This window comes from Zootoca vivipara, chromosome 13, assembly GCF_963506605.1.
Source record: "Zootoca vivipara chromosome 13, rZooViv1.1, whole genome shotgun sequence".
NCBI lineage: Eukaryota > Metazoa > Chordata > Lepidosauria > Squamata > Lacertidae > Zootoca > Zootoca vivipara.
In genome coordinates, this window is record NC_083288.1 from 10506186 (window position 1) to 10520041 (window position 13856).

At 49.3% G+C, this 13856-nt stretch overlaps 1 protein-coding gene across 3 annotated transcripts in view; it reads left to right on the forward strand.

The window, feature by feature from the left end:
- PLEKHH3 (pleckstrin homology, MyTH4 and FERM domain containing H3) overlaps positions 1-13856 on the forward strand; it is a 35577-nt gene that overhangs the window by 13022 nt on the left and 8699 nt on the right. For all 3 annotated transcript variants that reach the window (XM_060282285.1, XM_035134409.2, XM_035134410.2), the window contains exons 3-5: positions 3955-4043; positions 4982-5176; positions 12335-12492. In XM_060282285.1, coding sequence (XP_060138268.1) covers positions 3955-4043; positions 4982-5176; positions 12335-12492 — 442 coding nt within the window. The remainder of the gene's footprint in view (positions 1-3954; positions 4044-4981; positions 5177-12334; positions 12493-13856) is intronic.

A 13856-nucleotide genomic window follows, 5' to 3' on the forward strand; every position in this document is an offset into this window, starting at 1 on the left:
GCTCAGTTGGGGGGTTGGACTAGATGATCCTCAGGGTGCCTTCCAACTCTGCAATTCTGTGATTCTCTGTTTTAGAGCAGAGAGGAGCCATAGCTCAGTAGCAGGGCACCTTCTTTGCAAATAAAAAATCCCAGATTCATATCTTCAAGTAGGACTAGGGAGAGAAACTCCATCTGAAACTCTGGAGACCCGCTGCAAGTCATTGTATATTATTATTATTATTATTATTATTATTATTCATTTATTTCATTTTTATACCGCTTTATATTTTTAAGAAAAATCTCAAAGCGGTTTGCAGCATATTAAACATCAATAAAACAATCCAGAACCAATCATTTCTGAAGAAAGTACACAGTCAAAGCAACACAATTACCAGGAAACCAAAATAAAATCTCAAAGATTTCAAAATAAAACATTACAAAGGAGGTCGACTACAGAATACATAATTAACACAAAGTTTACCAAAAAGCCAAAAATCTTAAACATTTCAGAAGAAAGCAGTGCTGAGTGAAGTCACATATACAATGCAGATTTAAAACAGCATAATTAACAAGAGAATAAAATATTATCATGACACGGCTGCTTGGCAGGCTCAAAAAGATAGGGCAAAAGAACCCAATAATTAGGATTTATTGTCAGGCATTGCTGCATAGATGACGCTGAGCTACAGAGACCAATTTCCTGACAGATAAAACCTAAGAGTTCACCCCCGATTTGGGGGGCATTCCTCCTGGGCCTCAGATTAATGCGTCCCAAGAGCGCCTTGTTTTGTTCTTTCTTGGAAGGTTTCTCACTTCTTTCTCAACTAGAGAGCAACTGAGAGAGAGAGAGGAGAAGCGATTGTGGGAAGAATTCCGTCTGGTGACCCGCACTCCTCCCGCCCCGCTTGCAAGCTAATGGTTCCCAGCTGGGGTCAGGCTTAGCGACGGCGCCTGGAGGAAAGGGACTCCAGCATCTTCCTCTGTTGCAAGACAGGGCCTGGGAAAAGGCCGAGGGGGACAGAGGGCCGTGTGCGAAGCTGAGAGCTCTGGGGTTCGTCCTCCGCAGAGCGAGCGTCTGAACATAGGTGTGGCTGAGCGCCTGGGGAAAGCAGAAAGGAAAAGGGGCGAGTGATGTCTTGGGGTGGGGGTGGGGCTTTAAAACATCTAGGTGGCAGTGGACTTATACACACACACACACACACAATTGTAGAGTCGGGACCCCCTGCAGTGCAGGAATCTTTTTGCCTGATGTGGGGCTCGAACCCACAACCCTGAAATTCCCGAGTCTCAAGCTAGGCGTTTGGACGAAGGACAGCAGGAGGTGCTGCACTCGAGCCCCAGGACCTATTCTCATTACCAGGGTGAGCAAAGTGGTCAACAAAGGAGTTGATTTCTCTTATCATGGTATCACATACTTCCGTGTCAGAGTCTGTGGGCTTGGCTGGCAGCACCTCTTGTCTTTTTCTTTTTCTTTCAATAATCTTTATTTAGTTTACATATCCAATAACCCAATATCAAAATTACATTTCACACACACACCACATTTTCTTCAGCTTTGTCCTGCTAGGGGAGCTTTTCTTTCTACCTGAGCTCACCTGGCAGGCTATCAGGGTGCCACGTTCTGATCTTGGATGGGGCCAAAGCCAACGGTGGATATGGCTAAGACCAAAACATAGATGGGACCACCCTTGGCTCCCTCCCTCCCTGCCCCACCTCCACCCCCCTCTCTCTTTCCCACTCTGCAATCTGCTATGGGAGGGGCGGGTCGCTCTTGCCAGAAGCCTAAAACTGGCCTTCAAAGTTAGTCCAACGCCTGCTATTTGCCTGCCCTTGTCTTGGCGTAACTGGGAGTCTTGGTTTGCCTGTTTCCATCTCCCTTGTGGGGTGTGGGGGGGGGACCCCAGTCTAACTCCCTCTGGTTATGGAGGGCCCTCCCCCTAAGCCCCAAGTGGATTATAAGTGCTCATTCCGTAGTAACTAAGGATAGTACCCCTCTGAGCAGCTGAAATGGAGTTTAGCGTCATCACCCCCAAGAAGGGGAATATTGTATATCTCGGACCCATGGTACAAATGGGAAGTAGCACTTGCAATTGGGGTGGGCGGAGCCAAAATTCAGAGATGGCGGTGGCTGGATGAAGCTGGAAATCGCTTACTATTTCACACATTTTGGAGCAGTCCTAACGTCACTGTGGAGGGGGGAGTCCAATGCAAAAATGAAAGTCAGAAGCAAAAATAAAATAAATAAATAAAACGTGGGGCTGGACTCCCTTCACAGAGAGGGTTGCAGAATTTAGGGGTAGGGGGGAGGCAAGCCCTTCCCTTCCTCTTTTGCTGCCGCACACACACACACACACACACACACACACACACACACACACACACCCATGCCCAAATGCACACGCTGTTCCCTCGGACAACCCAGCCGGCATCCTCTCCTCTCCTGAGCTCCTTCGTTTCCCAAATTCTTGGCAGCCTTTCTATATAAACAGCTTATTTTTAGCCAGAGGTTAACAGTGCAAGAGCTCGCAGCCCACTTTCCCACAGCCGTGGAGGGAAGTGGGTGTGGGGCTGCGTCCGAGGAGGAGAAAAAGCAGTGGGGACGGGTGCTAGAATATGCGTAGGCCGCAGTTTGGGGTTCTGTGGGGAGGGAGGCGAGGAAACTTGGGAGCACGCAGTTTTCAAACCCCGAGCCCCACCTTTAGCTGGACAGTAGCAATTTTGGGGCTGTGTCTTAATTTTTGACCATATAGGTTGCGAACCCATTTTGGTTCCAGCTAAAATGCATTTTTGACTCCCAACCCATCAGTTGGAGACCAGGCCTCCGGGATTGGGTCACACTCAGGGTGGATTCGATTTAAATCAAATTGATTTAAATCATGATTTAAATCACTAGTCATTAAGACGATTCAAATCATATTTTTTAACAGAAAGACTCATTCTTGCTGGTATAATCTTAATATTTACAACCAGGTGAAGGTTTCATTTTTGGAAGAATAGATTTTCAGAGTAGTTTTTGCAGTTACATCAAAAATTACTGATTTGGTTATGCTAATTAGAAATACATAGACAGATGATTATGAAATTATTGTGAGGTTTAATAAGTTAACTGTTTATATTCGGACAACTTTTCTGCTGTACTTTATTGGAAGGAGATAAATAATCATTTCCTGAATAACAAGTTAAACAATTTATTTAACTAAAACAATGACATCATAGCGTATGTATCCATGTTTGTTAACTGATGTGGTTAAACAATTAAAAAAACCAGACTGAGTTTTAGCACACATGAAAAACTTAAAACAAATCCTTATTTCCTGATGGGAAATAATAGAGCCTTTGGACTATAATGTAACTTAAATAGAAAACTAGAAAGATTTTTCCTCCAAAAGCATTTTATTTAAAAAATCAAATTGAAATTTAAAAAAATCCAGTTCAAATTTTAAAAATCATTCATATACAGTGTGTGTGTGTGTGTGTGTGTGTGTGTGTGTGTATTTTTATCCACCCTGGTCACACTAGGGCCTCAGCTTGATGCTTCTATCTCTTTACCTCAGAGCATAGCTGTCAAGTTCTCCCTTTTTAAAAGGGAAATTCCCTTATGCTGAATAGGCTTCCTCGCGAGAAAAGGGAAAGCTTGACAGCTATGCCTCAGAGGTGCATAAAGCCCTGAGGTAAAGCAAATGTGGCCCTTCAAGGCTCTCTGTTTGGCCCTCAGCGCCTTCCCCCTTGCAGCCACACCCTGTCTCTCCAGACCGCAGACCTCACCAGCCCCAGAATATTGCCTGACTAGAATATTTCCTTGCACTCAGAGGGGCATAGAAACTAGCCTACGTGGGAAGGTTTGAGCATTTGCATTTGTTGCTCCACCCACTTCTGCCTGTGGCCCCCAGAAGCTTGCTGAGAGGGGAATGCGGCCCTCGGGCTGCTCAGCGAGGTTCCCCGGCCCTGCTTGACCCGCTCTGTCGTCCCGCAGGTCTTTGCCAGTGTCCGAAGAAACGCACAGCCTTATCACGGAGAAGAAGGGCGGGAGACTGCAAGGAGAACCCGATGCTATCGTGAAAGGTGGGGTCTTAATTTGGAAGAGTGGCAACGTGCGTGTTGAAGGGATGAAAAGCGTGGCACTTGGATTGCAAGTTGCGCTCAATTAAAGAGCAGCCACAAAGTGTTTAACTTCAATGGTTGTGCAAGATACTGGGTGAGCTGGCCAGCTCTTTTTGCCTTCTCCATTCTGGTGCTCTCCAGATCCCATAGTTCCTGACCGTTGGGCCATGCTGGCTTGGGCTGGTCGAAGTTGCCCTTGACACCATGTTAAGCATATCGGGCGCCCTGGCGGCGTGGTGCGACGATCGCTCTGGTGCCCCCCCCCCGCCCCGTTTCCCACCGCACCCCCCTGGCGGCCCTGCGCCACCCAGCCTTGCCTTAGAGCCAGCCCTGGAGCCAGACCTCAGCCTCTTTGCACATTCTGAAATGGTAGTTTTCAGAGTTTTCTTAACATTCACGTTTCTAGTCTCTCGTTGTTGGCATCCACCTGTCTTGAGAGATAATGGAGTGCACCTCCAGGGGTGAAGTCAAAATTGCTGCGTTGGCCACCCCGGGGTGCAAGCCTGGGGTGTATAGAGGTCCTCGGCTGCCTGGACAACAAGGCCTCACTGATGTGGTCCAAAGGAAAGCAGAGCAATACGTTGCGCGCCAGCTTGGCTGCAGGAGTTGCCGGAAGGAGGTATACAAGGTGCCATCTTAACCACCTTACGGACTCCGCTCCGGATTTTTGTAGGGTTTACTTCTGAGCCTTCTCTTCTTCTGCAGATATCCCTCAAGGCAGCAGAGGTTTTGGATCAGAGTATTCCTTCTCCCAGATGGGCTACCTTCCCAGGTTGAACACCCCTATCTGCCCCACCTGTAGACACAGAAAGAGAGCCAAAGTGTCCTTGGGGTGGGGTGGGGTGGGGGTCAACCTGAGCACAGGCTCCACCTCACCGTCTTTCTATTGCCTCTTCCAGGCTGGCTGCAGCGGGAGGTCCGGGGAGGTATAAAGACCCCTTGGCTGCGTCCTCGCAAGTACTGGTTTGTGCTGACGGAAGATTCCCTCGACTACTATAGCGGGTGTGAGGTGACGGCCCGGTGCCTTGGTTCGCTCGTCCTCACCAGTCTCTGTTCTGTGCTGTGGCCTGACAAGCAGACCTACAAGGAGACAGGTAAAGAATGTGGGCCTGTGCCTGGCTGTGGAGTGGGAGCCCGGGAGCCAGAGCTCCCTTGGTTGGGTGGGTATCAAATCTTTTAGCACAGGGGTGGAGAACCTCAGATCCAAATGCGGCCCTCTGAACCCTTTCCTCTGGCCCTTGGGATTCTCCTCAGACCATGGCCTCTTCTAGTTCAACAACTTGGGGGGGGATGGGACGACAACCACAACTTTTGTCCGGATTTTCACTTTTTAAAATATGGCACCCCGACTGAAATGTGATCCTGATCTGTGGCAATGCCTCCAACTTGCCTGGGTGGAGGTGTGCGTGTTGTGTGTAGAAACTGGCTTTTCGTGTGCATTTTGTGTGGCTGGAGTGCAGCCTTCTATACAAAGGGAATAATCGTGCCTATTGCTCTGCCTGGGTTTCTGTCTGCCCTGCTCATTGCTGGCACCCCCAGTCCATGAGGAAATGTGGCCTTTGGGCTGAAGCAGGTCCCCCACTCCTGTTTCAGCTGTCTTTGATTGATTGATTGATTATATGCCGCCCATCAGACTGGGTTGCCTCAGCCACTCTGGGCGGCTTCCAGCAAATGAAAACCTCAAACACAGTAAAATGTCAAACATTAAAAACTTCCTTGCATGGTTCCTAAAATTCGGATAGTCGTTCATTTCCTTGACATTTGAGGGCAGCGCGTTCCACAGAGTGGGCACAACGACCGACAAGGCCCCTCTGCTTTTCACAACCTCGGTCTCAAAGCTGCTTCTCTGCAATAGAAATATATCGCATGCAAAATATAAAAGCATAAATTAAACCACAGAACCTTGGGGATTTTTAAAATATGGAAAAACTTAAAGGGAAAGCATCAGGAAATTTTAAACTTTGGAGAAGTGTTCATGAGACAAAGGCCTCCTAAGTTCAAAAGGGTAGATATAGATATAAAAGCATAGCCTCTCTATGACCTGTGTGTGACTGTCATGCGGAATCCAAAGCCTTTTCTCTTCTTATTTCCCTCATTTCTGTGTTCCTTTCAGGGCTATATCTGCTACTAATGCTAATAGATATAGATCTATATGGTGTGTAAGTTGTTGTGACGTGGGGTTTGTGATTTCAGCTCTCTTGACAAAACATGCTGGAGACAGTTCTCTAGTAACAGCTCTTTATTAAAGTGAACAAGACTGAAGACTGAGGAGAGGAAAGCTACATTTATAGGGACAGGGGACTAGCTAGGAAGGGATACATTTTGGAGGGAACAATATCACGCAATCACAGTGCTGCCTTTTGGAGGAAACCAATAAGACAGAGGATCCAAATACAGCAGCTTAAATGAACCAATAGTAGCTGTACCCTCTGGGACCAAAAGGCAGTTACTTTATCCTAATGCAAATACAGACAATAATAATACAGATATAAAATCCTTTGACTCAATACACAACACCCCTCCCCCCCTAGTGAGCACAGCAGACGTAATCCCTCAGGTACTGTGGGGTCCTACAACTTCTACCTGATCTCCTGACAACAGGTGTTGCAGGTTCTGGATTGGGTGTTACCTGTGGTGGAGGGGCTGCTATAGGGGTTTCATCAGGAACAAATGGAGTCCCAGAAATCTCAGGGTCCCCGACCTGTACCTCGTCATCATGAGGACTAGCAGACCCTGGTTCATTTGCTGAAGCCCCTGGTGACTGCACCTCTGGACCATTTTCACTCTGGTCTCGCAGCTGTGCGTCATTAGCCAGGGATGAATTATCTGACTCCTCCCTGCTGAGCGCCCGGCGCCTCAGCTGATCTATATGTCTCTTCCAAACTTGCCCATTTTCCAAGGTCACATAATAGGACACAGGTCCACTAGCCCGGGTGATCACACCAGCCACCCACCGCGGACCTCGTGAATAGTTCCTCACCCAGACCAGATCTTCAGGGGCGAGATACCTTGTTGTGTCAGTCTCAGCCTGGGGGGTTGCTCTTGAATTACGGTTTGGCATTTTATCTGGGTGGACATAATCCAGCACCGTTACCAGTCTTCTACCTAAGAGCAGCTCGGCTGGCGACTTGCCCGTCGCAGTACACGGCGTCGCATGCTGCAAAAATAACATTCGCGCAATGCGAGCCGACCAGTTACCCTCCATTAAGCGTGCAATGGATTCTTTGGCTGTTCTTACCATGCGCTCAGCCTGCCCATTGGAGGATGGGTGAAAGGGCGCGGATGTGACCCCTCTTATGAAGTTATCAGCCAAGAATGCCCTGAATTCTTGGGATACAAAAGCTGCCCCATTATCTGATACAATGGTCTCAGGTAACCCGTGGGTAGCAAACAGCTGCCTCAACACCTTGATTACGGCAGCTGATGCCATGCTAGGGACCATCGCCACTTCTAACCATTTGGAATATGCATCAACGATAACCAAAAAGACCTTCCCTTGGAATGGCCCTGCAAAATCTATGTGCAGCCGGCTCCAGGGAGTCCTGGACTGCTCCCACCAGTGGACTGGTGCTCTGGCCACTTCTGGCCGCACCTCTTGGCATGCCTTGCATGTTCGTACCCATTGTTCTATGTTCTGGTCCATTCCAGGCCACCACACATAACATCGGGCTAGCGACTTCATCCTGACCATTCCCGGGTGTCCCATGTGAAGCGTCTCAAGAACCCTGTTTCTCAGTGGTGCTGGGATGATCACCCTATCTCCCCATAGGAGACAACCCTTATGCATGGACAATTCGTGCTGCCTTGTCGCATAAGGCCTGAATTTTTCTTCATGCGGACCACCTGGCCACCCCCTCCCCACCCAAGTGAGCACACGGGAGAGAACAGCATCTTTCCTCGTTTTCTCAGCTATATCCGTAGCTGTTACAGGAGCCCCCGGAAGTGTTTCTAGCATCATAATGTGCTCCGCCGGAGCAGGATCCTCAATGCTCCTGCCAGGAAGGGGCAAGCGACTCAGCGCATCAGCATGGCACAACTGTTTCCCCGGCACATGGGTCAAGGTGTACTGGAACCCATTCAGGAATATTGACCAACGCAACATTCTGGGGGAGAGAATTTGTGGCGTTTGTTTGTTTGGGTTGAACAACCCTAACAGTGGTTTGTGGTCCGTTTCAATGGAGAATTGGCGACCGTACAAATAATCATAGAACCTTTTGATTCCGGACACAATAGCCAGTGCCTCTTTATCAATTTGAGCATAGTTGCGCTCCGTGGGCGACAACGTACGGGAATAGAAAGAGATGGGCTTTTCCGACCCATCCGGTTCCCTATGACTCAGCACAGCCCCCAGACCGTATTGAGAGGCATCACATGCCAGGACCAGTGGCTTTGACTCATCATAATGAGCAAGGACGCTCCTGCTACTCAGCATTCCTCGCAAGGAGTCAAAAGCCTTCTGCTGCTCCCGCCCCCATCGCCACACATTCTTTTTCTGCAATAGTCTATGTAATGGTTCAGCTACCGAAGCTTTCTGGGGTAAGAACGAATGATAAAAGTTAATAAGTCCCAGGAATGACTGCAACTCCGTCTTGTTCTGTGGTCGTGGTGCCTCGATGATGGCCTTAATCTTAGCATCTGTGGGGTGGATGCCTGATGCATCAATTTTAAACCCCAAGAAATCCACCGTTGGCACCCCAAAACTGCATTTTTCCTTTTTCAGTTGCAACCCCACCTCCTTGAACTTGAGCAACACTGCACGGACACGCGCAACCAGTTCCTGTGGGTCTTTTCCAGCAATCAAAACGTCATCAAAAAATGGCAAGACCCCCGGCAGACCCCTTAACAGGCGTTCCATGAGCCCTTGAAAAATCCCTGGGGCCACACAAACTCCGAACTGTAATCTGTTAACTCTGAACGCCCCTTTATGTGTGACAATAGTCTGTGCTTCCGCTGATTGTGGGGTTACTGGCAGCTGTTGGTAAGCTTGTGCCAGGTCAATTTTGGCGAACACCTTGCCCCCAGCCAGTTTAGCCAACAGATGTGATACAACTGGAATGGGGTATGAGTTTCCCCTGAGTGCCTTATTGATAGTACATTTGTAATCTGCACATATCCTGACTTCCCCATTTGCTTTAAGGGGCGTGACGATTGGAGTCTCCCACTTAGCAGAGTCCACGGGTGAGAGAACTCCCTGCTTGACCAATTTATCCAGCTCTGCCTCGATCTTGGGTTGCAGTGCAAATGGCACTCGCCTTGGTTTGAGTCGGATTGGGGCCACCCCGGGGTCCAACTCGAAGTCAACTGGGGGCCCTTTATAACAACCCAGTTTTCCATTAAAGAGACCAGCAAATTCCTTGCATAATGCCTCGCTCATCTCAGGGCAGGTTTGGATTGAATTAAGCCCTGAGATACTCAGTCCCAGGGCGGGGAACCAGTCAGTGCCCAGGAGACTGGGGCGACTGCCCTTCGCAATCACCAGTTTGAGTACAGCCTGTTTGTCCCGGAACTGTACTCTCACGGCACACATTCCCATAACATGGATGCGGCCTGCTGAGTACGACTGCAAGGTTGCCGGAAAGGGCTCCAGAGGGGGCAACTTACCCCTGGGGAAGAATGTCTTCGCGGTCTGGTCTGACACGATGGTGAATGCAGATCCGGAGTCCACCTCCATGTCGCACTGCTGACCCTCAATCTTCACCTTGACGTGTGCCTTGCCTTGCGCTGGAAACTGCACGGCCCTCCCATTGATCTCCGTTACGTAGTGGCAGTCCTTTAGAAAACAAGTTGCTGTGGGCGGTCTGCGATGCTCCAGTCTAGGTGCTCCTGTCGCTCCCGACGCCGCCGATCTACAGACCCTGGCGATGTGACCCGTCTTTCCGCACGTCCGGCAGATAGCATCCCTGAAACGACAATTCTTCCTTTCATGGTTTCCGCCACAACCTGGGCAACTGCCTCGGCGATCTCTGTGCACTGTGCAGGCCTGACGCACCGACTCAACCCCACGGACTGGGCTCTGGCTTGGAGTAGCCTCTAGCTCGTCCATGGCATGCGCAACTTCTATCTGTGGCTTAGTGGCCTTGCGACTGGCATCAAGCTCCTCTCTTTCATAATTCTCCGTGGCGGTGGCCTCCTTCAAGGCTGAAGCAAGGGTAACCTCTTCTTTAGCCACGATGCGTCTTCTGGCTTTCTTGCTGCTCAGACCCCCAATAAACCGATCCAAGAGAGTCTCTTCCAGATTTTGGAAGCCGCAGTGCTGAGCGAGCTTCCGGAGTTCAGCCAGAAATGTGGATACAGACTCCCCAGCACGCTGCTGCCTCTTATGGAACTCCATCCGCCGGGCCATCTTGGTCTCAGTAGGCGCCAAGTGGCTTGTTAGGCAGGCAAGAATATCTTGGAGAGATGTCTCACTCAGCTTAGCTGGAGCAAGTAATGCCTTGGCTAGCTTGAAGGTCTCGGGCCCACAGTAGCTCAGGAATGTGGCCCTTCTTTTGCTGGCATCGGTGATCCCTTGAGCCACTGCGAAGAACTCAAAGCGTTCGACGTAGTCTTCCCAGGTGTGGGGCTCTGATGGCTGGAAGGGCTCCAATACCCTTGGACTCTCCATTGTCCTAGCGGGCAGGGTCGTCTTCTCAGCTGGCCAGTGAGTCTTGTTCTCAGCTGCAATCCGGACTCTGAGGCAGGGTTGTGTTTAACCGCTCCTCAGCATTCCGGATCCCATCCTCGTCGCCAGTTGTTGTGACGTGGGGTTTGTGATTTCAGCTCTCTTGACAAAACATGCTGGAGACAGTTCTCTAGTAACAGCTCTTTATTAAAGTGAACAAGACTGAAGACTGAGGAGAGGAAAGCTACATTTATAGGGACAGGGGACTAGCTAGGAAGGGATACATTTTGGAGGGAACAATATCACGCAATCACAGTGCTGCCTTTTGGAGGAAACCAATAAGACAGAGGATCCAAATACAGCAGCTTAAATGAACCAATAGTAGCTGTACCCTCTGGGACCAAAAGGCAGTTACTTTATCCTAATGCAAATACAGACAATAATAATACAGATATAAAATCCTTTGACTCAATACACAACATAAGTTAAGGCCTGTAAACTTCCTCTTCATCCTAAGGTGTGTGTATGTTGGGGTTGCCATATGTCCGGAATTTCTCAGACATTGCCAGAATTCAGCCGTTGGAAACAGTGTCCGGGTGGAAATTGCTTAAATGTCCGGGAAAATCCGGGCGTATGGCAACCAGTGTTGGAAGTGTAGATCCAGGGGTTGGCAAGGCTTACTGGGCATGGGACGGATAACTCCTGTGGAGATCCTCCATGGGCCGGACCAGCACAGCACGATGCCAGAAATCACGTCTGCGCATGTCCGCAGCACTGGAAATCACTTCTGTGCATGCCCAGACGCCAACAATCGTGCTTGCACAAAAGCTATCTCCGGCATCTGGGGCTGGGCATGCACAGATGCGATTTCCGAAGCCATGGAAGAGAGTCCCCGTGTCACGCTGGGCTGGTTTAGCACAGCGGGCAGGGACTCGCTGAGCGGGCAGCTCGGTTCGGGGGCGGCTCATGGGCCAGTTAAACGACCCTCGTGGGCTGCTTCTGGCCCATGAGCCTTAGGTTGCCGACCTCTGGTGTAGATTCTGACCAGTTTCCTTAAAAATAGCTCAAAAGCATCTTTTTCTGTTGTTTTTTTTTTAAGGTCTTACACAAAAAAAGAAGCTGAGCAACCTTTGTGTCCAGATTTTCACTTTGTGAAATATGGCAACCCTAGTATATTTATACCCGTGTATACGTGTGTGGGGGGATGCGGGTAGCGCTGTGGTCTAAACCACAGAGCCTAGGGCTTGCTGATCAGAAGGTCGGTGGTTTGAATCCCCGCAACGGGGTGAGCTCCCGTTGCTCGGTCCCAGCTCCTGCCCACCTTAGCAGTTCTAAAGCACATCAAAGTGCAAGTAGATAAATAGGTACCGCTCCGGCAGGAAGGTAAACAGCTTTTCCGTGCACTGCTCTGGTCTGCCAGAAGTGGCTTAGTCATGCTGGCCACATGACCCGGAAGCTGTCTGCGGACAAACGCCGGCTCCCTCGGCCAATAAAGTGAGATGAGCGCCGGAACCCCAGAGTCGTCCGCGACTGGACCTAACGGTCATGGGTCCCTTTACCTTTTTATATGTGTGTGTGTGTGTGTGTGTGTGTGTGTGTGTGTTTCTGTTAATCACATGCTGGTACCCCTCTCTCCCTCCCCCCTCCGCAGGATACTGGGCAGTGACTGTTTTTGGCAGAAAGCACTGCTACCGCCTCTACACAGAGCACTTAAACGAAGCTGTGCATTGGGTTTGCGCCCTGCAGAAGGTCATCATCAGCAAACCCCCCGTGCAGACCCCCACGCAGCTCCTCATGTGTGACATTGAGGTGAGTGGGGGGTGGGGCCAGGACACACCCACCAAGGCTGTGAATGGGCCAAGCCACACTTATGTCAGGCAGCAAAGGAGCTGGGAAGCCCTCGGAGGGCAGTTGCAGAAATGCATAATGAGCGCACCCGGCGGTTTACTCCCTTAAAGAAAGGGAGCGGCAACTGCACACACAGCATTTCTTACTGCTTTAAGGTCCTGCTGCTGGTTTGGACTGCCATTTTTGCACGTTTTAATTCTTATTCATAACTGCTTTAAGAACGCCTGCAACGCTACGGGTTTGACGGGTTGTTTAAACATCTTTTTATAATCCTTTTTTTCCTGCCGGCTCACGTCTATTGTAAAATAAATTTTATTTGATTTTAGAAAATATATCAAAGTCAATTAAAAATTCATATGAAGAAATTGCTCTGAATCTCAAGACTCCCCCCCCTCCCGCCCATCCCCTCCATGGGTCCTAATGTCAGTATTTACAACTGCGTATCAATCCATTATCCACATTTTTTATCCATCTAAATCAGGCACCCCCAACCTCCGGCCCCCCAGATGTTTTGCACTACAATTCCCATCATCCCTGACCACTGGTCCTGTTAGTTAGGGATTATGGGAGTTGTAGTCCCAAAACATCTGGAGGGCTGCAGGTTGGGTGTGCCTGATCTAAATTGTCCATAGTTTTTGTTGCCTTACATGTGTGATTAAAATCCTGCTAATGTTTTCATCTGCTTATAATGGTCTCCTAAATAAATTATAAATTTCCCCCGTTCTTTTTTAAAGTTCTTGTCCTCTTGGTTCCTGAGCTTTCCACTTGATTTTGACATTTCAGCATAGTCCCATCAACTTGGTTTGCCATTCTTCCCTGGTCAGAGTTGTTTCTTCCTTCCATCTCTAGGCTAATAACATAAACATATTTTTATAATTTTAACGATCTAAGCCTCGAAGCAGGGGGCTGGTTTCTGTCGGAGAGGCGAGGCCTATGCTAATTAAACAAACGACCAATTAATATTGTTGTGGGTAGGAGTGGAGAGCTAGGGCCCGTTCCTTGTTGCTGATGTGCCCAAAAGTGTTAAGTTGCGCCATCTGCCCCGAGGATTTGCAAGGTGATATGCAAACGGGGGGTTTGTGCCCAGAGCCCCCCCCCCCAACCTGGTTAGCCACCTTTGGCGAGGGCAGCTCCTTCGTGATGGCAGCAGGTATTTGCACGCAGGTTTCCTTAAGCAGCTCTTCTGGGAAGGTGCTCTTGTTGACACCGCAGCAGTTCCCAGACTAGAATCAGTAGCTCTAGAAATTCTGCAGGCAGAGAAATGGCTCAATTGACAAATAGGTTAAGGGGGGAATACAAAGCAATCATTTACTCAAAAATGGGAT